We start from the raw sequence: 25405 nt of genomic DNA on the forward strand, positions 1-25405 counted from the left end.
TTGGGGGTTGAGCTGAGTGGCCGGGAAGGACCACCGGTCTGAGGCCAGGATCGGCGGTTGCGCTGGCTTCCTGCCGCTTGCACCATGTCCCGTGTGTTGGTGCCCTGCCATGTTAAAGGCACCGTGGCGCTGCAAGTGGGCGATGTGCGGAACTCCCAGGGCCGGCCTGGAGTGCTGGTCATCGATGTCACCTTCCCCAGCGTCGCGCCCTTCGAGGTGAGCAAACCCCGTTGGTGCAACCGGGGCTTCTGGGCGGGGCTGACCTGGGAACTCAGGCGTGTCTGAGATGTTGAATCTTTTTTTATTTTATTTAATTAATTAATTTATTTATTTTTTATTACAGACACAGAGAGTGAGTCAGAGAGAGGGATAGATAGGGACAGACAGACAGGAACGGAGAGAGATGAGAAGCATCAATCATTAGTTTTTCATTGCGCGTTGCAACATCTTAGTTGTTCACTGATTGCTTTCTCATATGTGCCTTGACCGCGGGCTTTCAGCAGACCGAGTAACCCCTTGCTGGAGCCAGCGACCTTGGGTTCATACTGGTGGACTTTTGCTCAAACCAGACGAGCCCTTGCTCAAGCTGGCGACCTCGGGGTCTCGAACCTGGGTCCTCTGCATCCCAGTCCAACACTCATTCCACTGCGCCACTGCCTGGTCAGGCTTGAATCTTTTTTTATACAAAACCTTGGCACTGGCCTGGGCCTTGCGAATCAGTTAACCATTTATGTGTTCCTTTACTTATGTGTTAACTGTTAACACATATTTGCTAGAAGGCAGCTTCCTGTTCTTTTTTCTGCGCCATCTCTCCCCCATGTACAGGACAGCACTGGCAGGGAAGTGCCTGGATAGGAGGCTAGGTGTTAAAAATATAGTTGTGGGCCTGATCTATGGTGGCACAGTGGATAAAGCATCGACCTGGAAATGCTGAGGTCGCCGGTTCGAAACCCTGGGCTTGCCTGGTCAAGGCACATATGGGAGTTGATGCTTCCAGCTCCTCCCCCCTTCTCTCTCTCTGTCTCTCCTCTCTCTCTCTCTCTCTCTGTCTCTCCCTCTCCTCTCTAAAATGAATTAAAAAAATTAAAAAAAAATACAGTTGTGAACCACATATAGGTGAGGTCATTGTGTCCCTGGCTACTGGCTGCAGATTATTAGACAATGAGTTACTTCAAAACCTACCTCCATCCCATTCCTACAGTCTCTTCTGGAGGTCAGGTTCAACTCATCATCAGGATCTTCCCAATGGCTCCAGTTTTCATTCTCCGGTTGCACTTACAGCAGTTGGGAGAGTGGTAAGGTGCTGCTGGACTTCAACACAGAGGATGAAGTCTGTCTTCTGATGTCCTGGCATTCAGGGCCACTTTGTGTCTGTGCCCTGTCTACCTGTAGGCCCCACGCAGTTAGTCCCAAGAGTAGTGGTTCTCCCCCAAGCTGTTCCTTAAGTATATGCTGGGAAATCCTGATTCAGTAGGTCTGGCGTGGAGCCTGTACATATATATTTTTAAATTTCCTTGGGTTTTTCTGATGAGTGTCCAGTAATGAGTACCACTGTAGCCAGGCTAAATCACTCGCTGTTATACGCTACTTTTTTTTTTCTTTTTGTATTTTTCCAAAGTTAGAAGCAGTCAGACAGACTGCCGCAGGCGCCCAACTGGGATCCACCCAGCGTGCCCAGCATGGGACGATGCTTGGCACCTCTGGGGCATTCCTCCGTTTTGGCAGGAGCCATTCTAGTATCTGAGGCAGAGGAGCGATCCTCAGCACCCAGGCCAACTTTGCTCCAATGGAGCCTTGGCTGCAAGAGGGGAGGAGACAGTGAGGAAGGAGAGAGGGAAGGGTGGAGAAGCAGATGGGCGCTTCTCCTGTGTGCCCTGGCCAGGAATCAAACCCAGGATTTCTACATTCCAGGCCGACGCTCTACCGCTGAGCCAACCGGCCAGGGCCTGTTATATGCTACTTTTACATTCTCTACTTTCTTGGTCTGCTTGGTGAATTCTTCCCCCTACAGGCCTCACGTGTACATTTTCTGTCTCTTCCAAAGTTAAAGCTCTGACCTTTGGCAGAGACCTCTGGCAGCATCTTGGGCATGTGGCAAGATCTGTAGTTATTGTTTATATGACCTGCTCATTTAGATTGTGAGCTCCTTGCCTGACCAGGTGGTGGCGCAGTGGATAGTGCATCGGACTGGGATGCAAAAGACCCAGGTTCGAGACCCCGAGGTTGCCAGCTTGAGTGCGGACTCATCTGGTTTGAGCAAAGCTCACCAGCTTGGACCCAAGGTCGTTGGCTCGAGCAAGGGGTTACTCGATTTGCTGAAGGCCTGTGGTCAAGGCACATATGAGAAAGCAATCAATGAATAACTAAGGTGTCGCAACAAAAAACTGATGATTGATGCTTCTCATCTCTCTTCGTTTCTTTCTGTCTGTCCCTATCTATCCTGCTCTCTGACTCTCTTTTTGTCTCTGTAAAAAAAAAAAAAAAAAAAAAGCTCTGGCCTGTTGGCTCAGTGGTAGAGCATCGGCCTGGCGTGCAGGAGTCCCGGGTTCGATTTCCGGCCAGGGCATACAGGAGAAGCGCCCATCTGCTTCTCCACCCCTCCCCCTCTCCTTCCTCTCTGTCTCTCTCTTCCCCTCCTGCAGCCAAGGCTCCATTGGAGCAAAGTTTGCCTGGGCACTGAGGATGGCTCTGTGGCCTCTGCCTCAGATGCCAGAATGGCTCTGATTGCAGCAGAGTGACGCCCCAAGATGGGCAGAGCATCGCCCCCTGGTGGGCATGCTGGGTGGATCCTGGTCAGGTGCATGCGGGAGTCTGTCTGACTGCCTCCCCGTTTCCAGCTTAGGAAAAATGAAGAAAAAAAAAAAGATGTGAGCTCCTTTAGGAAAGTGAAATTGTTTTTGAGCCCCAGAGAATGCTTGTTAGATTGGTAGAAGGGTATATTAAAAGGAGAAAGAGCTAGATGGTGCCTTTGAGCCTCTCAGGCCCTGGGCCTGGGTCTGATTTGTCATGGTGGGTTTTGTGTGCTCTAGTTACAGGAGATTACATTTAAGAATTACTACACAGCCTTTCTGAGCATCCGTATTCGCCAGTATACCTCGATGCACATACCAACCAAATGGGTGACCTGCCTGAGGGACTACTGCCTGATGCCTGACCCACACAGTGAGGAGGGTGCCCAGGAGTATGTATCGCTGTTCAAGCACCAGGTCAGCTGGGACTCAGCATGGCCAGGGCAGCCCCGATGAGGGCTCACAGGGAGCCTGAGAATTGCGCCAGGATGCCAGGAGGGATGAGGGGGGCAAGGCTGTTCCGGGCTGGGACTCTTTGGGAAGTGCCTAGGAGGGACTGCTATTCTTTCCTTCCTGAAGGCCTGGGGAGGCAGTAGCTTGGCTCACAGCTCATTTGGAGGCTCCTGGGCAGTGAGCTGGGGCCTTGCCGGGGCCTTGTGTGTGTATGTGTCAGATGCTGTGTGACATGACGAGTGTACTGGAGCTGCGTCTGATTCTGCGACAGCCATCACCACTCTGGCTGTCTTTCACGGTAGAAGAGCTGCAGATCTACCAGCAGGGACCAAAGGTAAGTGACTAGCTCAGAGCTGTTGGCTGGCCCTTCTTTCCCCAGGAGGCTTCTACCTGTGTCTGGCAGAGCTGGGGGTGGGGATGGGAGTGGATGGGTAGTGATGATGAGACTCAGAAGGAGGCCTTCATGGAAATTAGCCAGATGGGAATGTTGGTAGCTCCTATGAGAAATAAAGCTATGCCCCCAAACCCCCTGACCTTTGGGTCCACAGATCTCTTTCAGACCTAGAGCCTTCAGGTGCTGGGAGATACTTCTGTTCCTTGTGTTCCTGGGGTCTTCTGCATAGCAGAAGAGCTTAGATAGTCTGACTGCCCTTTGGGCCCTTGTGGACCCCTGAACAGGGTTTCGCAGTGTTCAAGGCTCAGGGAACCTTCTCTCTGCTCCCAGGACCTTGGAAACTGGTCCCAGGACTCTCCCCCTCTCCCTCCCTCAGTGCAATATGTCTTTTCTTCTCAGAGCCCTTCTATGACCTTTCCCAAGTGGCTCTCCCACCCAGTGCCTTGTGAACAGCGAGCTCCCCTCCCTGAGGTAAGCCCCCACCCTGGGTAAGAACCACACGTGAATAGCTCTCATGTCCATGTGGGCCCCCATCTTCAGGAATCTGGGGCTGGACCTAGGGCCCTTGGTTCACTCTGTGCCATCTACCCCCTGGGTGTTCCATGGGATATGAGGGATCTCTGTGTGGGGCTGGTGGCCTATTGCTTATCACGCCCCAACCTCATGTTTTACAAGTCATGTGGGAACGTTACTGGTCTCAGCTGGAGGGCCCCATAAACCAACTTGGCTTTTCTGGAGCTCCAAGGGGGGGAGAGACCCATGGCCACTGACCCCTCCTTCTGGCTCAGGGTCTCCCAGACCCCAGCAGGGTGTCCTCTGAGGTGCAGCAGATGTGGGCGCTGACAGAGATGATCCGGGCCAGTCACACCTCCACCAGGATCGGCCGCTTTGATGTGAGTGATGCCTTCCCTCTGCTTGGCTCCCGTCGCCCTGAGCGGGTCAGATCTGATGGTCTTTTGTTTTGCAGGTGGATGGCTGTTATGACCTGAACTTGCTCTCCTACACTTGAGCTGTGGTTATTGACCAAGATGTCAACCTTTTGTGCCCACCCAGGCCTGGTTTGGGCCATCAGAGGCCAAAATGCGTTCTCTGCATTCGAGTGTTGTCTGCATGCCCGTTCTGTCTGGGCCACATTCACAGAGTCAAGATTCTTGGGGGCTCACTGTGGGGGGTTGCACGCTGTCTTCACCTGACTGCAACCCAAGACTCCTTTTCCGACCCTGAAAACATTCCGGTTCTACTTAACTAAGAATCCCTATGTGCCCCCTTCCCCTCCTGCCCACATGCACATGCCTGTCTTCTTCCTGCTCCCTCTCTGAGTGCAGTGGGCTGGGGTGACTGCTGTAGCTATGGCACTCAGGTCATTTGGAAGCCTAAGGGAGAAACAGGAGCCCCATCGCTTCCCTCTGCGCCCCCTAGTGGTTTTCTTTCCCTTTGTGTCATGCCAGCAAAAAGAATTTCCTGTATAAGCTGCTACCTGCATGTCCCTTATCAAAGGTGCAGCTGCTTCCACATAACTGCTGTGGTCAAAACGGAGTCCAGAGTGACAGTTTTCCTTGATGGTCCTGCTCTGTTTGCTGTAACTGATCTGCAACATTTCGATAAAAGACAGTTAAAAAAAGAAATAAATTCCTGCTGCCTGCCTAAGGGGCAAAGCTGGCAATTTGGGCCACCTGGTTCCCTTGGTCTCTGAGCTGACTCCTGGATGTATGTTCAAGTAGGTCTGCCCACCTCAGTTAGACAGGAGTCTCTGGCAAGGCTAGGGCCTGAGAAGGAGCCCTAGGACCTGTTGGCCATCTGACACAGCTCAGAGTACATCCTTGAGGTCTCAGGTTCAAAACCCTGCGGTTGCCAGCTTGAGCACTGGGTTGCCAGTTTGAGCGTGGGATTATAGACCCGTTGTTGCTGGCTTGAGACCAAGGTCGCTGGCTTGAGTAAGGGGGACACTGGCTCAGATTGAGTGTGTCCTCCTCCCCCCCCCCCCCCCCCCGTCAAGGCACATTGAGAAGCAATCAATGAACAACTAAAGTGATACAACTATGAGTTGATGCTTCTCTCTCCCTTCTTTCTCTTAAAAAAAAAAACAAAAACATTCCTATCTCTTCTCCCAGGTGGCCCCTTCTAAAAGTCATGTTCCGCTCCGTGTGATGAGGGGCCGTGGGGGGTGGGGTCCAGGTGAAGGTTCTCGGTGGTGTCTTAAGAGGCTGACGCCCCCCACAGCCCCAGGCCAGCCACCACGGAAGAAGGCAGGCTGCTCTTCCTAATGACAAAATCCTGCTTCTCTCTCTCTTTTTTGCCCCTGGCAGCACTATGGGGCAGCACTGCAACAAGTGTTGGACCTAGAAAACTAGACGTTTGTGTGGCTCAACAGCTTTCTGGGGGAAGGCCAGCCACCTTTTGCTGGCCATCCTCTTACCCGTCAAGCTCTTGCAGGTGGTACCTTGCCCTACAGGGTCATGTACTTAGCAATGTTCAACTTTTGCTAAGAGGGTAATGACCATCGTTCTTTGCTCAGGGAGTATAGGCCCTTTGTGGGGGTGGGGGTGGGAGTGTCCCTGGAGTGGCAGGGGCCAATCTTTGTTCACAGCTCTGTCCCCAACACCTAGCACAGGGCCTAGTGTGCTGCAAAATCAATAAACACTTGTGGAATGCATGTCTGCTGCTAGCTGCTTGTGTCTACCCAGTGGGACAGCTGGAGACCCTCCCAAGTGGCCAGGTCCCTGTGGTGCTTGGCCAGCCAGGCTGGCTCCTTCTGGTTCCCTTCCTGTGTGCTCTGGTCTTTCCCTCTCCTCCCCTTTGACCTTACTCTTCTGATGTCCTGATTGTGCTATTCAAGCCCTCAGCCCTTTGCCGAACTTTGCCCTGGAGGCAGGGCAGTCAGCAGGGGGAGATCTAGACTCTCGCTCCGATTCTAAGAAGATTAACAGGGCTGGGACCTTCCGATCCGCCTGGGGCTGTTTCCCTGCCGCTTGAACTCACTGCACAGTGTGAGCCAAAGCCCCGCCTGCCCTCGGGGTTGCCCGCCCCTCTTCTGATCCCCTTTGTGGGAGAGAGACTGGTCCGACCAGGTTCCAGACTACATCTCCCAGCGTGCCTAATAAAAGTGGTGGCCTCTGCGTCGTCAGCTGTGCTGGTCACAGGCCACAATGCAGCGGGCAGTGAGCGTGGTGGCCCATCATGTCTTGCGTGGGCAGTCGCTCCCCTTGGTCCTGGGCCGTCCGCTCAGTGCTGCACAGGTGGAGTAGAGGGTGCTGGGGCATGGTGCCAGTCTTGGAGGGTGGGGGACGGTGGGGACTAGGGGCTGGGGCCCTGGTGGCACTGAGCCTCGCGGCCCGCAGGACGTGCTCCGCAGGACACCACTCTATGACTTCCACCTGGCCCATGGCGGGAAGATGACAGCATTTGCGGGCTGGAGTCTGCCCATACAGTACCGGGACAGCCACGTTGACTCACACCTACACACACGCCAGCACTGCTCGCTCTTTGATGTGTCCCACATGCTCCAGGTGAGAGCCAGGGGAGTATGCCGGCCTCCAGGGCTTCCTTTGTGTCCACAGTGGTGACACCCTCAGCTTTGTTTGCTGAGAGCTGGATTCCAGGGGCTGCCCTCTTACAAGTTGGAGGTATCGGTGTTACTGAGGATGGCCCACAGAAAATGTACTCAGAGGGTCTCCTGATCAGCTTCTCTTGAATCGCCCTAGCTTGCTTTCACTTAATGGTTTGATGTCACATCCTGGCTTTTCCAGGGCTGGCACCCTTTTCACCCACTGACCTAGGCATTGGTTTGGAAAAGAGGGTATTTCAGGAAGGTGCTGGGCCCTTTCAAATTCCCTAACCTTCCCCATGGCATTACCGCCTGGCTTTGTGGATGTGGCGGAATCAGAAGGTGGGGACTTTGCTACCTGCAGAACCCAATACTGGTCACTTCATCTGGGTTGGACTGCTGTGGATGGCAGGGAGGATGCCTCCTTCCCCTGTGGGCTTTCAGATTGGAGCTATTGCGGTGTCCTGAGGCTTTTGATCTTTTTCTCAGACCAAGATACATGGTTGTGACCGGGTAAAGCTGATGGAGAGTCTAGTCGTTGGAGATATTGCAGAGCTAAGGCCAAACCAGGTAGGCCCTTCTTCTCTTATTTCTGCTCAATGGGTGTTCTAGTCATGAGCCAGAAAATGGACTGAGTCCCTACTTTGGACCTGAGGGCACAGTGATGGATCAGACACTGCTTTGCAGTCTTGCGGGATGGAGTCCCTGCGTCATGTCCAGACACCCAACCATCTGCAGGAATGGGCTTATCCCATCCTCACCACATCAGGCTGGGAGGCCAGAAACCCAGGTTTGTGTCCTGTTCTGTGACCTTCTATGCTGCCTAACCCCTTGCCATTCAAAGTACAGTCCCTAAACCGGCGAGCTCATCACCACCTAGGTCCTAGGAGCTTGTTAGGAATGCACTCCAGGCCCTACTCCACTCCTGCTGAATCAACCTGCGTTTTAACAAGAGTCCTAGGTGATTCACGTGATCTCTCAAACTCAGGCTCTTTGTCCATCCAGTGGGGAAGCAGGGCCAGCCTCGTAGTGTTTTGGAGCACAGCTCCTGTGTAGCTCTTGAGATCATCAAGATGGACTTGAAGCTTTTCGTCCTGGGGTTTGGAGCATGGAGCGAGTCGTCCCAGGTTTGAGTTGGGTAAAGCAGCAAGTTTTAGGTATCGTAGATTGAGCATGAGATGGGACTCTCAGTACTGAGTGGGGAGCAGCAGCCCAGAGGCCCTACCAGTTCAAGGAGCCCCCCCCCAAGGTAGGTAAGGGGTGAGACATTCTCAGTGCATGAGGATAAAACACCCTGACCTTGGGCAGGGGCCTGGGGTGACAAAGTCCTGCTCCTTGCACCCACACCCCAGCCCTGTGAATGAAGGTTTGTGAGTTTGTGGTGGCTGGGTGGGCCCAGGGGTGTGTCTGGCTCACACTTGACATTGGCCTCCTGGACCTAGATGTAAAATTACTCCACTTTGGTGCTAGGGGACACTGTCGCTGTTTACCAGTGAAGATGGGGGCATCTTAGATGACTTGATTGTGACCAACACATCTGAGGGGCACCTGTATGTAGTGTCCAATGCTGGCTGCTGGGACAAGGACTTGGCTCTCATGCAGGTACAGCCCTTTGTGTTCTAGGTACCTTGTCTTCCTTATTCACAGAGCAGCATCCTTGTTGTCCAGGGCCAAGCTGGCAGGGACAGGGGCTCAGATAATAGCTCTTTGAGTGAACAACAGGCCAGAGCGGGCCCTCCCTGGAGCATGCCACGTTTCCCTGGGGGAGGAGTGGAGGAGGTGGGGAGGTGACACTGACCCCAGCCCCTAGGTGAGCACCCTCCGGTGAGGGTAGAGGGATGAAGCCTGGTGTTAGAGCCGGCAGACCTAGGCTTGGGTCAACCCTACCACTTACACGACACTGTAAGATGAGAACCAGCTGATTCTGTTCAGAGTACCCAGGAGTGGTCCCAGAAGCCAATGTGGTATTTTTGTCTTTCCACTCAGGACAAAATCAGGGAGCTTCGGAACATGGGCTGTGATGTGGGCCTGGAGGTGGTGGATAATGCCCTGCTGGCCCTGCAAGGTGAGTGACGAGGCTGGCGTTGGCACTGATTTGCCTTCCTGGCGTCCTTGACTGCAGAGGCCTTACCAGGAGGAAGGTGTAGATGGTGTCAAATTTGTATGCCATATTCTGAGCTGGGAGACGTGGCCTCCCTCCACTGGCCCCCAGGTGCCATGGACTGTGGGCAGGAGCCTCTTATCCCACCTGCAGTGGATGACTTGCTTATGCACGTTTCAGTCCCTGAGTAAGGGTGGCCATCCAGCTTTAAGGGGTGCTGGAACCTGGTCACTTGGTCACTGGTTCCCTGGGCCCAGGTCCCGCTGCGGCCCAGGTGCTACAGGCCGGCGTGGCAGATGACCTGAGGAAACTGCCCTTCATGACCAGTGCTGTGATGGAGGTGTTCGGCGTATCCGGCTGCCGTGTGACCCGCTGTGGCTATACGGGAGAGGATGGTGTGGAGGTGTGTCAGGAAGTAGTGTCAAGGTGGTAGTGCGGGGCCCAGGACTCGTGCCAGCAGCCCACCTGCTTCCTGGTGTTCCACGCAGATCTCAGTACCAGTCACAGGGGTGGTCCACCTGGCCACAGCTCTTCTGGAAAACCCAGAGGTGAAGCTGGCGGGGCTGGCGGCCAGGGACAGCCTGCGCCTGGAGGCAGGCCTCTGCCTGTACGGGAACGACATTGATGAACATACCACGCCTGTGGAAGGCAGCCTCAGTTGGACATTGGGTGAGTTGGGGCTAGCATTCAGGGACGGGGTCCTTAGGGCTACAGTGGCCTTTACTGAGACAAGCCAGCCTATGACTACTCCCAAGGTGACTCAGCCTCCCCAAGCCACCAGTCCCTAAAGGGGCCATTGTGGCTTTGCCCATTAGATTCTGAGGATCTTCAGCAGGCTGAGTTGGGCAGCGTCCCCTCTAAGATCAGGGGGCAGGAGGTGGGTGCCTGACTACATGGCAGAGGAGGAATAGGGCCTGTGAGAGTAAGTGAAGGGCCCTTGATGCTGATGGATGTCATTTGGGGCCCTTGTAGCTTAGACATCAGGTGGCCAGGGGTCCTCTGAACTGTGGCTTAAGTCTGGTGTGTCACGGTCCAGGGAAGCGGCGCCGAGCTGCCGGGGACTTTCCTGGAGCTGCGGTCATCACCCCCCAGCTGGAGGGCAAGGTGCAGCGGAGGCGAGTGGGACTGATGTGTGAGGGGGCCCCCATGCGGGCACATAGCCGCATCCTGAGCATGGAGGGCACCATGATTGGTAGGTGGCTCAGAAAGGTTGGAGAGCTCTTGTCCCTTTCCTAGGAGGGTGGGAGCACTGGACTGGTGGGGTGGTGCTGACACATGGCCTCTGCCCGGACAGGTACTGTGACCAGTGGCTGTCCCTCGCCCTGTCTGAAGAAGAATGTGGCAATGGGTTATGTGCCCTCTGAGTATAGTCAGCCAGGTACCCCGCTACTGGTAGAGGTGCGGCGGAAGCAGCAGATGGCTGTGGTCAGCAAGATGCCCTTTGTGCCCACAAACTATTATATCCTCAAGTAAGGATGGCTTGGGGGCAGGCCCTATGCAGGAGGGCATTCTATACAAGTTTAGTCAGGAGGCTCAGGCAGAACACACTGGCGGTAGACAGCAAGGATGCAAGCTGGTTCTGGTTGTTTGAGGGGGGCCACAGCACCTATACCCCCTCATCCTGTACCACTTCAATTTCAAGACCGATTTCTCAGTGACAAACCAGTTCACTCAGCCCCTCCTGCCTACCGGAGGGCTAGAAGCATTGGTTCTGGCATTTCCGCTCTGCCAGGCGCTGGCTGTGCCACAAAACTCATCTCGGGGAGAGCCTGCCCGACCTACCTCACCACGGTTTCTCACACCGCAAAGGTTCGTTACCTTGGGCAGCGCCAGCCGCCGCCTCGTTTACTTTCTATGAATGAAGACGGCTGCCTCTCCCTGCACAGGAATGATTCCTGACTCACAGAGGGCTTGGCCCGGAGGGCTGCTGTGCCTGTGTGTTAACTTGGGGATGGTTGAAGGGGCATGGACTCACTCTTCCACATTCCCAAGTTAGCCCAGCCTGCTGCCCAGTGGCAAACCATGCCAAGCTTACCACCCATTGTGAGCCCCGGGGCTGCTCTAAGGTAGGCTGGGCGGCCTCCTGGACTTGCCTTACCGTGGGCTGACCTTCGTCCCTGCAGCCCATTATTGGACTACACTGACTCTTAAAAAAACAACAACATTAAATGAGTTTTCTTCCTTCTTGCTTGCCAGAGTCCAGCTTCATTGTCCTTTGCCCATGGGTTTCCTGGGGTGCCAGCCCAATGACATTGGTGTGAGCTAATGTCAGAGATGAGCTCACAGTGGGTTCCCCTTGAGAGGGGGAGGTCTATAAGATCTAATGCGGTAGTGCCCATGTTGGGCACCCAGCACTGCCCCTTTAGGGAGCGGGCATCAACCCCCCAACTGTGTCATTAAATTCTGGATGCTGAGGGGCATGAGCATCTCCAGTTTCCCCTGTTGATGTACACCCTTGTCCTGTCTGAATAACCACACAGCTAATACCAGTTCCATGTTTAATAAGCCAGATCCTCAGGTGAGTCTGGGGTGGAATGTGACTGACGTGTGTGTGTGTGTGTGTGTGTGTGTGTGGTGTGTGTGTGTGTGTGTGTGTGTGTGGTGTCTGGGTAGCCCTGGGGCTGCAAGACCATGGTCCTGCCTGCCAGGTCTCTCTGCAGTAAGTTCCTGTGCAAGAGCTCAGCGTAGCCTATCTGCAGTGCACCTCTGCTGCAAAGACGATCTAGGCACAGGCTGCCAGATGGAAATGTATCATCTAACAATGCGCAGGGAGAAGTACAGGGAGGGAGACAGGTCTGGGGCCACACTGCCTTCAGGAACAGGTATTTGCTACCCATCCCTTTGGAGGCTCCCTTGGCCTATTCTGGAAGTGGCAGGCTTGCTAACCTGTGGCTGTGCTCCTTTAAGGGTTCTTGGGGGCTGAGATGGTACTAGTGGGGAGGCGCTGAGCCTGTGGGTTCTCAGGGTGAGGCTCCTGTGGTTTCAGGTCAAGATGGGAAGTGATGAGGCTGCAGGTCAGGGTGGGCTGCTCAGCACTAACTGCTTAGAATCTCTGAAGGGCCAGGGTGCTGGCCCACAACCCCATGGGCACTTACGTGGTAGGGATGGGGGTGGGAAGTCACTCCTGGGGCTCAGCCTCTTGGAAGCATCCAGCTACCTCCAAGAAGGATTGAGAAGAATGAGTATGACACTTAGGATAAGACAATTTCCATAGCCTGGCACACACGTGGAGAACTCTGAATGGACCAGGAAGGTGGGTATTTGGTGCCTCCATGTCTGGATGGTGTCAAATGGCCCCTGCCTTATACTTGAATAGCCACTAAGTAACCATAGAGTATAAAGCTGTGTCCTGGCCAAGATTCCTGGTTCCTTGCCAACACAGCAAAACCAAATTCAGAAAACCTAGGACTTTCCTTACAAATCTCAGAGTTAGTCAACCTCAGGGTTCCTCTCAGGGACAAATCTCTCTGCAGTTACATCCCAGGGGGATAGGAAGAAGGACAGGAAAAATCCAAGAGAGAAAATGGACTGCTGGCCTCCCCAATCCAGAGGCTTTTCCTAAACTGACCCCTGAGAGAGGAGGAACATGCCTTCTTTTCTTAAGGCACCCAAATCAAGGTAGAGGCAAACTCTTTACTGGCCTAATGCCTGGGGCTGCTGAAGGAGAGGCCCAGCCCCACAAGCACTGAAGTACCCCTTACCCCCCAACCCTGACCGCCCTGCAGTCATCCCTGGGGGTTGGGTAGCAGTAGAACCCAGTGTAGGAGCCAGTAGACCCAGTGATGTCCCTGGAGACCCCTCTGCTGCCTTCCCTTATTCCTTGTGGGTTTTGAGAGGTTCATTTGCTGCTGTTTCCCTAAAAGTGATGGAGAGAAGGAGAGGAATTAGTCCATGGGCAGCACAACATGCCCTCAGATTGGCTATGTCTGGCTCCTACACAGAGGCTGAGTAGGGCTCACTCAGTAAGGCCACATTACAATCTAAACTGCTGCTGATCTCCCACAGCCCACACTGGGCCCACCACCTTTCCCCTATAGTCTTGTTCTTCCTCTTGGTCCCCACCTCATGATGGTACTCCTGTCCTTCCCCATTTGCCCAAGAGAAAAACCTGGACAGTGGCAGGTCTCCTAACTGGCCTCTTGCCCTCTCTATTGGACCCCTTTATGAACTTTCCACAAGGCAAGCCAATAGAAAGGCAAATTAGATTAGACCATGGCCTAATCCTGGCTGAGTCAATAGCTTCTGCAATAGGCATTGCAGTTCCTTCCATGCCTTCATGTTTGACCTCTAGCATCACAGCCTTGTCTATTTCTCCAATATGTCACCCTTGATCTTGCCTTTGGGACTGTTCTAGCCGTTCTCTTTGTCTGGTACAGTTTAGCACCCCCTGGTCTACTTGAGAGAAATTTCTGACCACCCTCACCCCTGCAATGCTGCCTTCCCCTTTCAAATCTCTGGCTTCTACTATATAGTAGACGCTCAGAGACTAGCTGAAAGAATTCCGATAATAAGTTCATGTTTTACACATGAGCAGGCTGACTCCGATGAGGCCAGTCAGTGCACTAAAGACAGAGGTCCTTGCCATTCCAACTGAAGGGCTTGCAGTGGAGTGAAATCCAAGGGACTTACCATTTCATCTTTGAAATTGTGAATAACACCATCTACCCCACAGGTTGCTGAACAGCAAATTTATGGACTGTTCAGACATCCTTGTCACTTGAAACCTGAGCTCTACTTGCAGATCTTGGAGCTTGATGGCAAAGGCCTCTAAGCTGGAGGCCTTCTATCTTAAGAACTCCACTCCGCATCTACTCTCTCTGCCTGGCTAGCACGGCTTTGAGATGGGAACAGATTTACTCACCACGAAGGGAAATGCGTGGGGCCATCAGGTGTGGATCCGTTCTGGCCGCCCAGACCTGGGGGCAGGAACACATCCAGAGCTGCAGCAGGCTGAGTTGGGGATCTATGCAGGCATCAGCCCAAGTCATGTTAGAAACTAGTGGTATTTGGTGGGGCACCTACGGGCCTAGTGGCATTGTTTGATGAGTATTCAAAAGAATAGTTATAATGTGATGGGTGCACTAGTGGAGTTTCTTGACTTAAATGGTATATTCGCATGGGTCAGAGTACAGCGTTACGTTGCGATATGGTTCTTAGGGGACCAGTAGTAGTCTAAAAGGGTTGTGGGGAGCCCAATCGTATAGTCCGGTGGGTGTGGGGGGCGTCTAGTCCACGGAGGTTGGTGGGGAGCCTCACCTGGGCGGTGATACAGCCCGGTCACCGTGCTCCCGTAGAACCCCCACGCCAGCTGGATGCCCAGGAGACTTAACGCCAACCACAGCAACAGCAGCTTGAAGAGGGTCACGCGCATGTCCTGCGCCTCCCACTCCCGCAGAAATTCGCTGCCCAGGGCGCCCAGAGCGCCCAGCACGGTGGCCGGCAAAGCCTGCAAAGATTGCCCAGACCAAGACTCCGCCATGACCGGCCCGCGCCCCACCTGGAGGATTGTCACCGTAGTTCCCACTGCGCAGGCGTCTGATCTTCCGGGCCAAAACCGTTAGGGCGCACGCGTAAACCTAGGCAAAGCGAGCCTAACTCGCCTGCGCGAAGAGTTGGCAGTTTGGGAGGAGTATTAAAACCGCGCACGCGCACCTAGCCCCACCCTGCTTACTTAAAGGATGAGTGACTCGAAGAGTACAAAATAGCAACCAGGTCTTTTATAGCCCCGGAGTTCCCGTGATGCCTCACGCGGTTGCAATTATTGGTTAAGCGCCTTGCTTTTAGGGCGTGGACGCACTTCTGAGCAATCGTGGCTGAGCTGTGAGTGCACGCGCGTACGCGGGGCCGCGACTAGGGCCAGTTCGAGCCCGCTGGGCATACGGGGGCGCGCACGTCGCTCCCCGCCCTCCCGCCGCCGCCCGCCCTCGCTCGCTCGCGCTCCCCGCCCGCCGCCCGCCGTTCTCCGTCGGTTCTCTCGTTAGTCCGCTGCCGCCTCCACAGTCACTCGCCGTAGACTCCGAGCTTGCGACTCGCGGACAGGCGTCCTCGGCGCAGAGAGCCCGGAGTCGGAGCCTGAGGTGAGTGAGAGGATTCCCCCCGGGCGCCGCGGCGCCCCGGGCCCGCCCGCCTGCCCGCCCGGCACCCTTCCGGTCGCCGGCCCGCCGCCCTGCCGGCCCGCGGCCCCGCCGCAGCCGCGCCCCACCTGCTGCTCTCGGCTGGCCTCTCCCGGCCCCTGCCCCTGCCTCCGGGCCTGGGCCCCTTTCCGCGAAGCGCAGCCCCGCCCGCGCGGCCCCCGGAATCGCGCCCCTTCCCCCGCCCGGCCGCCCGCCCGCAGTCGCCGGCGCTTCCTCTCCCACGGCCCCGCAGGGCGGGGGCTGCGGGCCGGGCTGTGCGGCCGGGCGCTGCGAAGCGCGCGTGGCTGTCGGAGTTGAAATGAGGAAAAAACTCTTTACAACTCCATCTTGGCTTTTACATTTAACATGAACCACGAATCATCGATTTGTACTGGGTGAAGTCCAGTTATGTGTTGGGGTGATTTTTTATTAATGCAGTACTTTTAGAGATTGTGTAGGTAAAAGAGTACTGTTGAAAACTTAAGAGTTAGGATTCTTCGATATTGCAACGAAGAAAATAACCCATGAAAAAGATATTTTTTTTAGTTTAAACAACTTAAACTACGTTTTAACAAAGTAGTACTTTAAATTTTGCTGGATCTAAGTTACTACCTTGATTAGGAATCACCTAAATATCTATTCTTAGTGACTGACTGGACCCAGTTACAAGTCGTCTTCATTAAATAGCACTGTTTCCACTGATATTGATTTGGTCAAAATCACATTTACTAACTTATGGTGGAAAATTGGCATTCTTTTAACCTCAGAGTTGGTTCCACTTGGGCTTTTAATGGTCTTGATTTAAAATTTTAGCCTCTGTTGATGATTTGTTTGGTTCTTTCTGTGTTTAAGACCGTCTTTTGAAGTAACTTGCAGATGTGTAATCAGATAATATTCCTCCCTGCCAGATTGGGAGGAGGGGAGGAATACTTTTTAAAAATTCTTCAGTGTTGTCTGTGGTGAGAAATTTTCAACCACTTAGTGCCACACACCCAAATGTGTGATGTGTGTGTACAGTTGCATGATTGTCACTTCAGACATGGCTAAATTGGTATATTGTTTTAAATATTTGGCACAAGTGACATTGGACTGAATAGACATGACTAGTTCTTAATTGTAAAGGATAACTTGTTGAAGGATCTTTTTTGATAAATTGTCTTGAGAGTAGTAGCTCTGTTTGCTTTTGTAGAGCAGGGGTTGCTCCTGGGAACGTAAAATATGTAAGATGGAACTTGCTTTGAGTCAAAGTCTAATCCCAGACTTATATTCACTGTTCTCATAAAAGTCTGCAATGGGGGGAAGAAGAGAGTAAGAATCCACCAGCTTTTTCATAGATCCAGAATTTTAGACCTGAAAGGGATCTTCAGGATTAATAGTCTAACCCCATTTGCAGTTGAGGAAATTGAGTCCCAAAGACTTAAGTAAATTTTTCAAATCATACGTCTAGTTAGTTATAGGCCACAACAATTTTCTCTGTAGGGAATTCTCCATATACTCCCAAATAGCTTGCTTAGAATCAGCTGTATTTCAGGATTTACAGTGAATTCCAGTGTTTTCACCTTTTATAAAATATTGCTGATTTTATATATAGGGAAAATCTGAAAAATTCATTTCTTTAGCTAAAGCACTCTTCTCTCTGAACTGGGTGTTCCTGTAGCAGTTGGCTGAAATAGATGAATGAATATACAGGGTCCCTGCTGGCCTAGTCCTAGCTTTAGGTATTTGGGTCTGTGGAGGGACCAACTTCTTCCTCAGTGATCCCAGACTCCCCTGCTCCAAATCTAACGTGATTATTAGGTCAAGCTAAGATGTTATCAGGCCACTTGGCTCTTTTGAGGTAGGATGGGGAGAAACTACATGTAACTATCTCTTTGTGTGTATGGCAGTGGTTTTGGTTGAGTGTTTTCCTAGTCCTGATTAATTTTTTGTCAGTTAACTCCTTTTAAGTTTATCCTAGTCACGTGGGGTGTAAGTTATCAGAAGAGTGAAAACAGGTAGATCTTCAGGTGTTTCCTGTCTATGGGGTGGAGTCCCAGAAGTGACAGGAGGAGGAAGTGGGTTGCTGCTTTGGGCCTTACTGTCCTAGAGCTGTGAGGTTTATGTTAACTCTGTCAGAAGAAAGACTGATATTTCACCTTTTGAGAAATAATTTGGGCCTGCTGGGCTTCTATAGACAGCACCTTGGGTTTAATTGCATTATGGCTACTAGTGATAATGATAAATGGTACATATTTGTAGTTGTGTTTGTTTTTTTGTTTTTTAGAGACAGAGAGTGAGTCAGAGAGAGGGATAGACAGGGACAGACAGACAGGAATGGAGAGAGATGAGAAGCATCAATCATTAGGTTTTCATTGTGCGTTGCAACACCTTTCAGGGGTCCCCAAACTTTTTACACAGGGGGCCAGTTCACTGTCCCTCAGACCATTGGAGGGCTCCCACATACAGTGCTCCTCTCACTGACCACCAATGAGAGAGTTGCCCCTTCTGGAAGTGCGGCTGGAGCTGGATAAATGGCCTTAGGGGGCCAAATTGCGGCCCGGCCTGCCGTAGTTTGAGGACGCCTGCTAGTTGTTATTGATTGCCTTCTCAAAGGTGCCTTGACCGCGGGCCTTCAGCAGACCAAGTAACCCCTTGCTGGAGTCAGCGACCTTGGGTTCAAGCTGGTGGGCTTTGCTCAAACCAGATGAGCCCACGCTCAAGCTGGCGACCTCGGGGTCTCGAACCTGGGTCCTCTGCATCCCAGTCTGAGGCTCTATCCATTGTGCCACCGCCTGGTCAGGCCACATATTTGTCGTTTTAAAAAGCCCTTAAGTATTTCACCTTTCCTTACTACTCAGTTTATCCCTTTATGCACCTATCCAGTGAAACTCAGTTTACCTGTACCTACACATGAATATAACTAAATTTTAAACTTGTGTTGATGTGTCTTATTATGTTCTGATCTTTGGGGACAGGCACACACTGTTGAGTACTTGTGAAATTAATAAATTAAGATTTCCAAAACAGTTTAAAGTTAGTACTGTAAAATTCCTATTTCAGGTGTTTCTATTTCAAGTGACTAATTTTTAAGCTGTGGGGCTATAGTAATAAGTGAATGCCTTGTATATTCATAATTATGGTAGTCGTGTGACTGAATCAGATGGGCCTTGACACTGCTCATTCTGGGTTTTGATCTGAGTTTATTGGTGCTTCATCCAAATGATTCTGAATGCATTTTATAGCTTAATAATCATCAAAATAGGACATACACTGTTACATTGTAGCCAGTTTACAGTATGTACCAAATGAGATTGATATTTTTAAGAGGATGGGTAAAGAATTATGTTAAGTGAAGGGAAAGAGGAGCGCACAAGCAATCAATGAAATAGGTTTGGAGTAGAGTGAAGAGAAAAGCAGGAGAGAAAATGAGATTAGAGAGGTGGGCAGGGACCAGATCATGGCCTTTAGGACATGGGAAGTTCTTCAGGTTTGTTCTGAGATGAGAAATTAGATTCTTTTAGCAGGGGAATGTTATGATCTTTATTAAACAAATGTGTAGTATTGTTCACCAAGTGTAGGAGTAGATCTGACTTTAAATATAAGCTAATACTGATAATTTCTGAGAAAATATCAGAAGGATTTCTTAATATTATTTATTTCCTTGACCTATATTTTTGGACGCCATTGCTTTTTCTGACAGTTGTCTTTCAGCCTGTAATTTCTGTGATGCCTGTATTAAAAAGAAAATATAGTTTGATAAAGCAAGTCATTAAAGTGTTCATGATAACCTAGGTGGTAGGGATTCAGGTATTCATTATAAAATTTGCTGTCTGTTAGAAAATTTTTATAACAAAATGTTAGAAAATTAATTTATATCAGATTTATCTGCTTTGTGTGTGTGTATTGTGTGCCCATCACCCAAAGTTAAATCATTTTCCATCACCATGTACTGTATTTGTCCGTCTTTACTCCCCTCCCACTCACCTGCCTTCCCTCCAAAACAAACCCTTCCGTCTGATAACTACTTCACTTTTATCTGTGTGAATGAGTCTCATTTTTATATCCCACTTATGTGTGAAATTATATAGTTCTTAGCCTTTTCTGATTGACTTATTTTACTTAGTATAATATTCGCAAGGTCCATCCATGTTGTCGTAAATGGCAATATGTCATTATTTCTTATGGCTGAGTAATGTTCCATTGTAAATATATACTACATCTTTATTCAGTCCTCTATTGAGGGACACTTTGGTTGTTTCCATTGTGAATAATGCTGCAATGAACATGGTAATATTTCAAGGCAAGAGAACAAGGGAATCTCTCATGCTGCTATTACTCTGAAAGTCATCCTGTCTACTTTTGATAATTGCTTTTATTTTATTTTATTTATTTAAATTTCAGAAAGACATGTTTTGGTTTTGGTTTTGTTTTGTATTTTTCTGAAGTTGGAAATGAGTAGGCAGTCAGACAGACTCCAGCATGTGCCCAACCAGGATCCACCCAGCACACCCACCAGGGGGTAATGCTCTGCCCATCTGGGGCATCGCTCTGTTGCAACCAGAGCCATTCTAGCACCTGAGGGAGAGGTCATGGAGCCATCCTAAGCGCCCGGGTCAGTTTTGCTCCAATGGAGCCTTGGGGAGGGGAAGAGAGAGACAGAGAGGAAGGAGGGGGGAGGGGTGGAGAAGCAGATGGGCGCTTCTCCTGTGTGCCCTGGCCGGGAATCGAACCCGGGACTCCTGCACACCAGGCCGACGCTCTACCACTGAGCCAATCGGCTAGGGCGATAATTGCTTTTAAAGGGGCAATGTTAATTTATAATATTCCAAATATAAGGTTGATTGTACACATTATGATAAGTGAAAGAGGCCAAGACTTGTAGGAACGTGATAAATTTTGATGGTATGTCAGTTAAATTTTGGCCTGACCTGTGGTGCTGCAGTGGATAGAGCGTTGACATAGAATGCTGAGGTCACCAGTTTGAAACCCTGGGCTTGCCTGGTCAGGGCACATATGAAAAGCAACTACTGCTAGTTGATGCTTCCCACTCCTTCCCCCCACTATTTCTCTCTCTAGTTCTTTAATCTAAAATGAATAAATAAGATATTTTTAAAAAATATTAAAAGTTAAATTTTGCACTTTTCTCTCTGTTGGAGTCTCAATTACTTTGTAGAACTTTGGGCAAGCCCATTTACATCTTGTGTTATGTGCTTTTTCTTGTAAAATGAATAGACATAATTCTCGGTATTTTTTATATCTTTATAGTGCTTTTCCTCTGAGAAGTTCAAGGTACTTTGTAGAACATCTGCCACATAGACCGTGGGACTTGCAGCACATTTGTAAGGTATGTAAATAGAAACTTTTTCTTTCATTCTGCTGTCCTCATGCAGTAGAGATTATTATTATATGTTACATTAATGTAAGTTCTAAGAAAATGTGGATGTTCTAAGAAAATTGGGTGTATCACCATTAATGATTTTCTTCTCCACCAATTGAGATCTTTATCTTACTCAATAACTTTTCTGTCTGGTCTTATTCTACCTCTTTCTCAGATATTCCCTAAACTTCCTTTCTTCTCTTCTAAGCAGTGTTTTTTCCTTAGATGAAGATATATTTCCTAATCTCTTTATTAATCTTTTTTTTTTTATTATTATTTTATATATATACAAGGACAGATATAGAGTCAGAGAGAGGGATAGATAGGGACAGGCAGACAGGAACTGGAGAGCGATGAGAAGCATCAATCGTCAGTTTTTCATTTTGACACCTTAGTTCATTGATTGTTTTCTTGTATGTGCCTTGACCGTGGGCCTTCAGCAGACTGAGTAACCCCTTACTTGAGCCAACGACTTTGAGTTCAAGCTGGTGAGCTTTTCTTTTTCTTTTTTTTTTTTTGTATTTTTCCAAAGTTGGAAACAGGGAGGCAGTCAGACAGACTCCCGCATGCGCCCGACCGGGATCCACCTGGCATGCCCACCAGGGTGCGATGCTCTGCCCATCTTGGGGCTTCGCTCTGCCACAGTCAGAGCTATTCTAGCGCCTGAGGCAGAGTCCACAGAGCCATCGTCAGCGCCTGGGCAAACCTTACTCCAATGGAGCCCTGGCTTCAGAGGGGAAGAGAGAGACAGAGAGGAAGGAAAGGGGGAGGGGTGGAGAAGCAGATGGGCGCTTCTGTGTGCCCCGACCAGGAATCAAACCCGGGACTCCTGCACGCCAGGCCGACGCTCTACCACTGAGCCAACCGGCCAGGGCCTGGTGAGCTTTTATAGCTCAAACCAGATTAGCCCACGCTCAAACTGGCGAGCTCGGGGTCTCGAACCTGGGTCCTCCGCATCCCGGTCCGACGATCTATCCACTGTGCCACCGGCTGGTTGGGCCTCTTTCTTAATCTTTAAGGAGTTGGACTCACCATATTGTACACATACTTCTCTTACTTGTGGACCATTCTTCTCATCCTATTCCTTCTGTTTTTCATGTTTGACATTTTTATTTTCTTTTATTTATTGATTTGGAGAGGAGTGGAGAGAAAAACAGGAACATTGGTGTGTTCCTGTATGTGCTCTGATCAGGGTTCGAACCAGCAACCTCTGTGCTTCAGAATGATGCTCTAACCAGCTGAGCTATCTGGCTGGGGTGAAGTTTTCATTTTCCTGATTGTATAGTTTGGTCATCTTACGGGCTTATCCACAGCCTGCTCTTTTTTTTTTCTTTTAAGATTTTTTTTTTAAAAATTCATTTTAGATAGGGGAGAGATAGAGAAGGGGGGGAAAGAGCAGGAAGTATCAACTCCCATATGTACCTTGACCAGGCAAGCCCAGGGTTTCGAACCAGCAACTTCAGTGGTCCAGGTCAACACTTTATCCTCTGCGTCACCTACAGGTCAGGCACCACAGCCTGTTTTGTGAGTATATTCAATTTAGATAATGAGCCGGCTGTAGAACAAAGAGCAGGACAGTCCTCTTTACCAAAAGAGTCAGTACTACTTCCTCTTTTGAAGGAAGCAATGTTAACAGCAGATGTAATACCCCATCCAGCAGCTGTTCAGATATCTTACGCTGATTACAAATAAAGGAAATAGTATTTTAATTTTATGGACACTGACAAATATCCTGGTCTGGTACCATTTTGACTACCTTTTCTTGTTTTCCTTGGGGCCAAAGGCATTCTGTATGTAGAAAAATGAGCTGTGAAGGGTATTTTCATTTGATGAGACAGGTTACGTAACGGTGAAGACGTGATGCTAGTGAATTGGTTGGTTTTGAACTCCTCCTTGGTATGTGAGGAATGGCCAAGAGAGCTTGTGCTTTCTTTATTCATTCGATAAACAAATACGCAGTTGCTACTGAATGTCAGGTGCTGTTCTGGGACACTGAAGAAAACAGGGTCTGTGCCCTCAGGGAGGTTTTGTTTGTTTTATGATGTCTTTATTCCTAAAAACATGAACATTTAGTATGGAACTGAAAAATCGGTCAGGTTTGAAATATGCCATCTTCTATTTTCTTTTTGTGTGTGTGTGTGTGGCAGAGAAGGACAGACAGAACAGAGAGAGATGAGAAACATCAATTCTTTGTTGTGGTTCCTTAATTGTTCATTGGTTGATTTCTCATATGTGCCTTGACCCGGGGGGCTATAGCAGACCGAGTGACCCCTTGCTTGAGCCAGCGACCTTGGGCTCAAGCTGGCGAGCTTTGCTCACACCAGATGAGCCCGCGCTCAAGCTGGCAACCTCGGGGTCTTGAACCTGGGTCCTCTGCATCCCAGTCCGACGCTCTATCCACTGTGCCACTGCCTGGTCAGGCTTCTTTTTTTTTTTTAGAGAGAGAAAGGGGCAGACAGACAGGAAGGGAGATAGATGAGAAGCATCAGCTCTTCATTGTGGCTCCTTAGTTGTTCCTTGATTGCTTTCTCATATATGTCTTGGCCAGTGGGGCTCCAGCTGAGCCAATGACTCCTTTCTCAAGCCAGAGACCACAGGGTCATGTCTATGATCCCATGCTCAAGCCAGTGAGCCGGCGCTCAAGCCGGCAACCTTGAGGTTTCAAACCCGGGGCCTCAGCATCTCAGACCAACGCTCTATCCACTGCACTACTGCCTGGTCTGGCACCATCTACTATTTTCAATATCATTAACAAGAAAGGGAAAAATAAGTACAAAAAGATTACTAACCCTGTTCATGGAGTTTTTATTCTTTTTGTTTTCTTAAGAAAAGAATAATTATGTACTTATTATTTTCTTTTATTTTTAATTTTTTTATTTACTGATTTTACAGAGAAAGGAGAGAGAGAGATGCGGGGGGGGGAGTGAGAAGTGTCAACTCATAGTGCTTCACTTTAGTTGTTTATTGATTGCTTTTCATATGGGCCTTGACCCAGCAAGCCCAGGGTTTCGAACCGACGACCTCGGCATTCCAGGTCAGTGCTTTATCCATTGCACCACCACAGGTCAGGCTTCAGTTTTATTTATAAAGAATTTTTAGCCCTAGCCAGGTAGCTCAGTGGGTAGAACATTGTCCTGGTATGGCAGGGTGGCGGGTTCTATCCCCCATCAGGGCACATACAAGAAATGAACAAGTGAATGCATAAATAATTGGAACAGCAAGTCAATGTTGCTCGCTCTCCCAAATTAATAAAAAAATTCTAAATTGAATTATGTTCGGAATACAATATTATGTTAGTTTCAAGTGTATCATACAGTAATTTGACATTTATTTACCTTATAGTGTACTTGCCACACTAATAATCATCTGTCACTGTGCAAACTCATCACAGTACTGACTATATTCCCCTTCACCTCTTTCAGTCATCCCACTACCCCTTCCTCTCTGCTAACAGATCACTTTGATCTGTTTCTGTGAGGCTGTTTTTGTTTTGGGTTTTTTAGATTCCATAAGTGAAATCATATGGTATTTGTCTTTCTCTTACTTATTAGCATAATACCGTCTAGGTTCATGCGTGTTGTTGCAAATTGCAAGGTTTCTTTTCTTTTTTTTAAATCAACTGAGAGGCAGAGAGACAGAGTACCACATTCGCCCAGACCAGGATCCACCCAGTGAGACACCTACAGGGTGATGCTCCATTGCTCGGCAACTGAGCTAATTTAGTACCTGAGGCGAGGCCATGGAGCCATCCTCAGTGCCCAGGGCCAACTTGCTCTAACCATTTGAGCTTTGGCTGCGGGAAGGGGGAAGGGTAGAGAAGCACATAGTTGCTTCTCCTGTGTGCCCTGACCAGGAATCCAACCTGGGACTTCCACATGCTGGGCCAATGCTCTACCACTGAGCCAACCAGCCCAGGACCCCCCCCCCCCCAAAGAGAGAAACAATTTGTTGGTCTACTTATTTATGCATTCATTGGGTCATTCTTTTTTTTTTTTTTTTTTTTTTTTCTTTTCATTTTTCTGAAGCTGGAAACAGGGAGAGACAGCCAGACAGACTCCCGCATGCGCCAGACCGGGATCCACCCGGCACGCCCACCAGGGGCGGTGCTCTGCCCCCCAGGGGGCGATGCTCTGCCCATCCTGGGCGTCGCCATATTGCGACCAGAGCCACTCTAGCGCCTGAGGCAGAGGCCACAGAGTCATTGGGTCATTCTTATATGTGCCCTGACCAGGGATTAAACCGGCAACCTTGGCATATTAAGATAGCACTCTAACCAACTAAGCTACCCTGCCAGGGCCAAGATTTAATTATTATTATTTTTTATTGTTCAGTAATGTTCCAATTAGTGTATACCAGGGGTCCCCAAACTACGGCCCGCGGGCCACATGCGGCCCCCTGAGGCCATTTATCCAGCCCCCACCACACTTCTGGGAGGGGCACCTCTTTCATTGGTGGTCAGTGAGAGGAGCACATTGACCATCCCATTAGCCAAAAGCAGGCCCATAGTTCCCATTGAAATACTGGTCAGTTTGTTGATTTAAATTTACTTGTTCTTTATTTTAAATATTGTATTTGTTCCCATTTTGTTTTTTTACTTTAAAATAAGATATGTACAGTGTGCATAGGGATTTGTTCATAGTTTTTTTTATAGTCCG

General features: G+C 49.9%; 4 protein-coding genes and 1 non-coding gene across 9 annotated transcripts in view; 4 read left to right on the forward strand and 1 right to left on the reverse strand.

Moving 5' to 3' along the window:
• NICN1 (nicolin 1, tubulin polyglutamylase complex subunit) lies at positions 1-6291 on the forward strand. Of its 2 annotated transcripts, none has more exons than XM_066351005.1 (6): positions 1-216; positions 3036-3206; positions 3463-3576; positions 4036-4107; positions 4425-4529; positions 4604-6291. In XM_066351005.1, the coding sequence occupies exons 1-6, from the start codon at positions 85-87 to the stop codon at positions 4643-4645; spliced, it is 636 nt and encodes a 211-aa protein (XP_066207102.1). In that variant the 5' UTR covers positions 1-84; the 3' UTR covers positions 4646-6291. The 2 variants fall into 2 exon arrangements, with proteins under 2 accessions (XP_066207102.1, XP_066207101.1); XM_066351004.1 differs by having other exon boundaries at positions 3030-3206; positions 4604-5075.
• On the forward strand, positions 5117-5250 carry LOC136382687 (small nucleolar RNA SNORA16B/SNORA16A family). Its single transcript, XR_010747309.1, has one exon. It is a non-coding gene; the product is annotated as a small nucleolar RNA SNORA16B/SNORA16A family (small nucleolar RNA).
• A 132-nt stretch (positions 6292-6423) lies between the features above and the next one.
• Positions 6424-11465, forward strand: AMT (aminomethyltransferase). Of its 2 annotated transcripts, XM_066351001.1 has the most exons (10): positions 6424-6872; positions 6975-7142; positions 7670-7750; positions 7836-7970; positions 8651-8782; positions 9167-9245; positions 9539-9684; positions 9770-9950; positions 10318-10473; positions 10576-11465. In XM_066351001.1, the coding sequence occupies exons 1-10, from the start codon at positions 6783-6785 to the stop codon at positions 10752-10754; spliced, it is 1347 nt and encodes a 448-aa protein (XP_066207098.1). In that variant the 5' UTR covers positions 6424-6782; the 3' UTR covers positions 10755-11465. The 2 variants fall into 2 exon arrangements, with proteins under 2 accessions (XP_066207098.1, XP_066207099.1); XM_066351002.1 differs by lacking the exon at positions 7836-7970.
• Positions 11466-11861: 396 nt separating this feature from the next.
• TCTA (T cell leukemia translocation altered) lies at positions 11862-14966 on the reverse strand. Its single transcript, XM_066351038.1, has 3 exons — positions 14538-14966; positions 14143-14197; positions 11862-13137 (listed from the first exon to the last, which is right to left on the reverse strand). The coding sequence occupies exons 1-3, from the start codon at positions 14758-14760 to the stop codon at positions 13095-13097; spliced, it is 321 nt and encodes a 106-aa protein (XP_066207135.1). The 5' UTR covers positions 14761-14966; the 3' UTR covers positions 11862-13094.
• Positions 14967-15172: 206 nt separating this feature from the next.
• RHOA (ras homolog family member A) overlaps positions 15173-25405 on the forward strand; it is a 47115-nt gene continuing 36882 nt past the window's right edge. The window contains exons 1-2 of one of the 3 annotated variants that reach the window (XM_066351036.1): positions 15173-15358; positions 20639-20717. The gene's annotated coding sequence lies outside the window, so the exon portion shown is untranslated. The remainder of the gene's footprint in view (positions 15359-20638; positions 20718-25405) is intronic. The other 2 variants (XM_066351035.1, XM_066351037.1) reach the window with 2 other exon arrangements.

The sequence above is a fragment of the Saccopteryx leptura genome, chromosome 10, assembly GCF_036850995.1.
Source record: "Saccopteryx leptura isolate mSacLep1 chromosome 10, mSacLep1_pri_phased_curated, whole genome shotgun sequence".
Lineage (NCBI taxonomy): Eukaryota > Metazoa > Chordata > Mammalia > Chiroptera > Emballonuridae > Saccopteryx > Saccopteryx leptura.

Bases quoted from the DNA above. Each gene is read 5' to 3' on its own strand.
- NICN1 (XM_066351004.1), top strand. From the start codon at position 85: ATGTCCCGTGTGTTGGTGCCCTGCCATGTTAAAGGCACCGTGGCGCTG. The intron at 4,108-4,424 runs GTAAGCCCCCAC...CTTCTGGCTCAG, and splicing joins AGCGAGCTCCCCTCCCTGAG to GGTCTCCCAGACCCCAGCAG. The intron at 4,530-4,603 runs GTGAGTGATGCC...TTTGTTTTGCAG, and splicing joins CCAGGATCGGCCGCTTTGAT to GTGGATGGCTGTTATGACCT.
- AMT (XM_066351001.1), top strand. From the start codon at position 6,783: ATGCAGCGGGCAGTGAGCGTGGTGGCCCATCATGTCTTGCGTGGGCAG. The intron at 7,143-7,669 runs GTGAGAGCCAGG...TCTTTTTCTCAG, and splicing joins ATGTGTCCCACATGCTCCAG to ACCAAGATACATGGTTGTGA. The intron at 8,783-9,166 runs GTACAGCCCTTT...CTTTCCACTCAG, and splicing joins AGGACTTGGCTCTCATGCAG to GACAAAATCAGGGAGCTTCG.
- TCTA (XM_066351038.1), bottom strand. From the start codon at position 14,760: ATGGCGGAGTCTTGGTCTGGGCAATCTTTGCAGGCTTTGCCGGCCACC. The intron at 14,198-14,537 runs GTGAGGCTCCCC...TCCTGCCCCCAG, and splicing joins CGGGCTGTATCACCGCCCAG to GTCTGGGCGGCCAGAACGGA. The intron at 13,138-14,142 runs GTGAGTAAATCT...CATCACTTTTAG, and splicing joins CCCACGCATTTCCCTTCGTG to GGAAACAGCAGCAAATGAAC.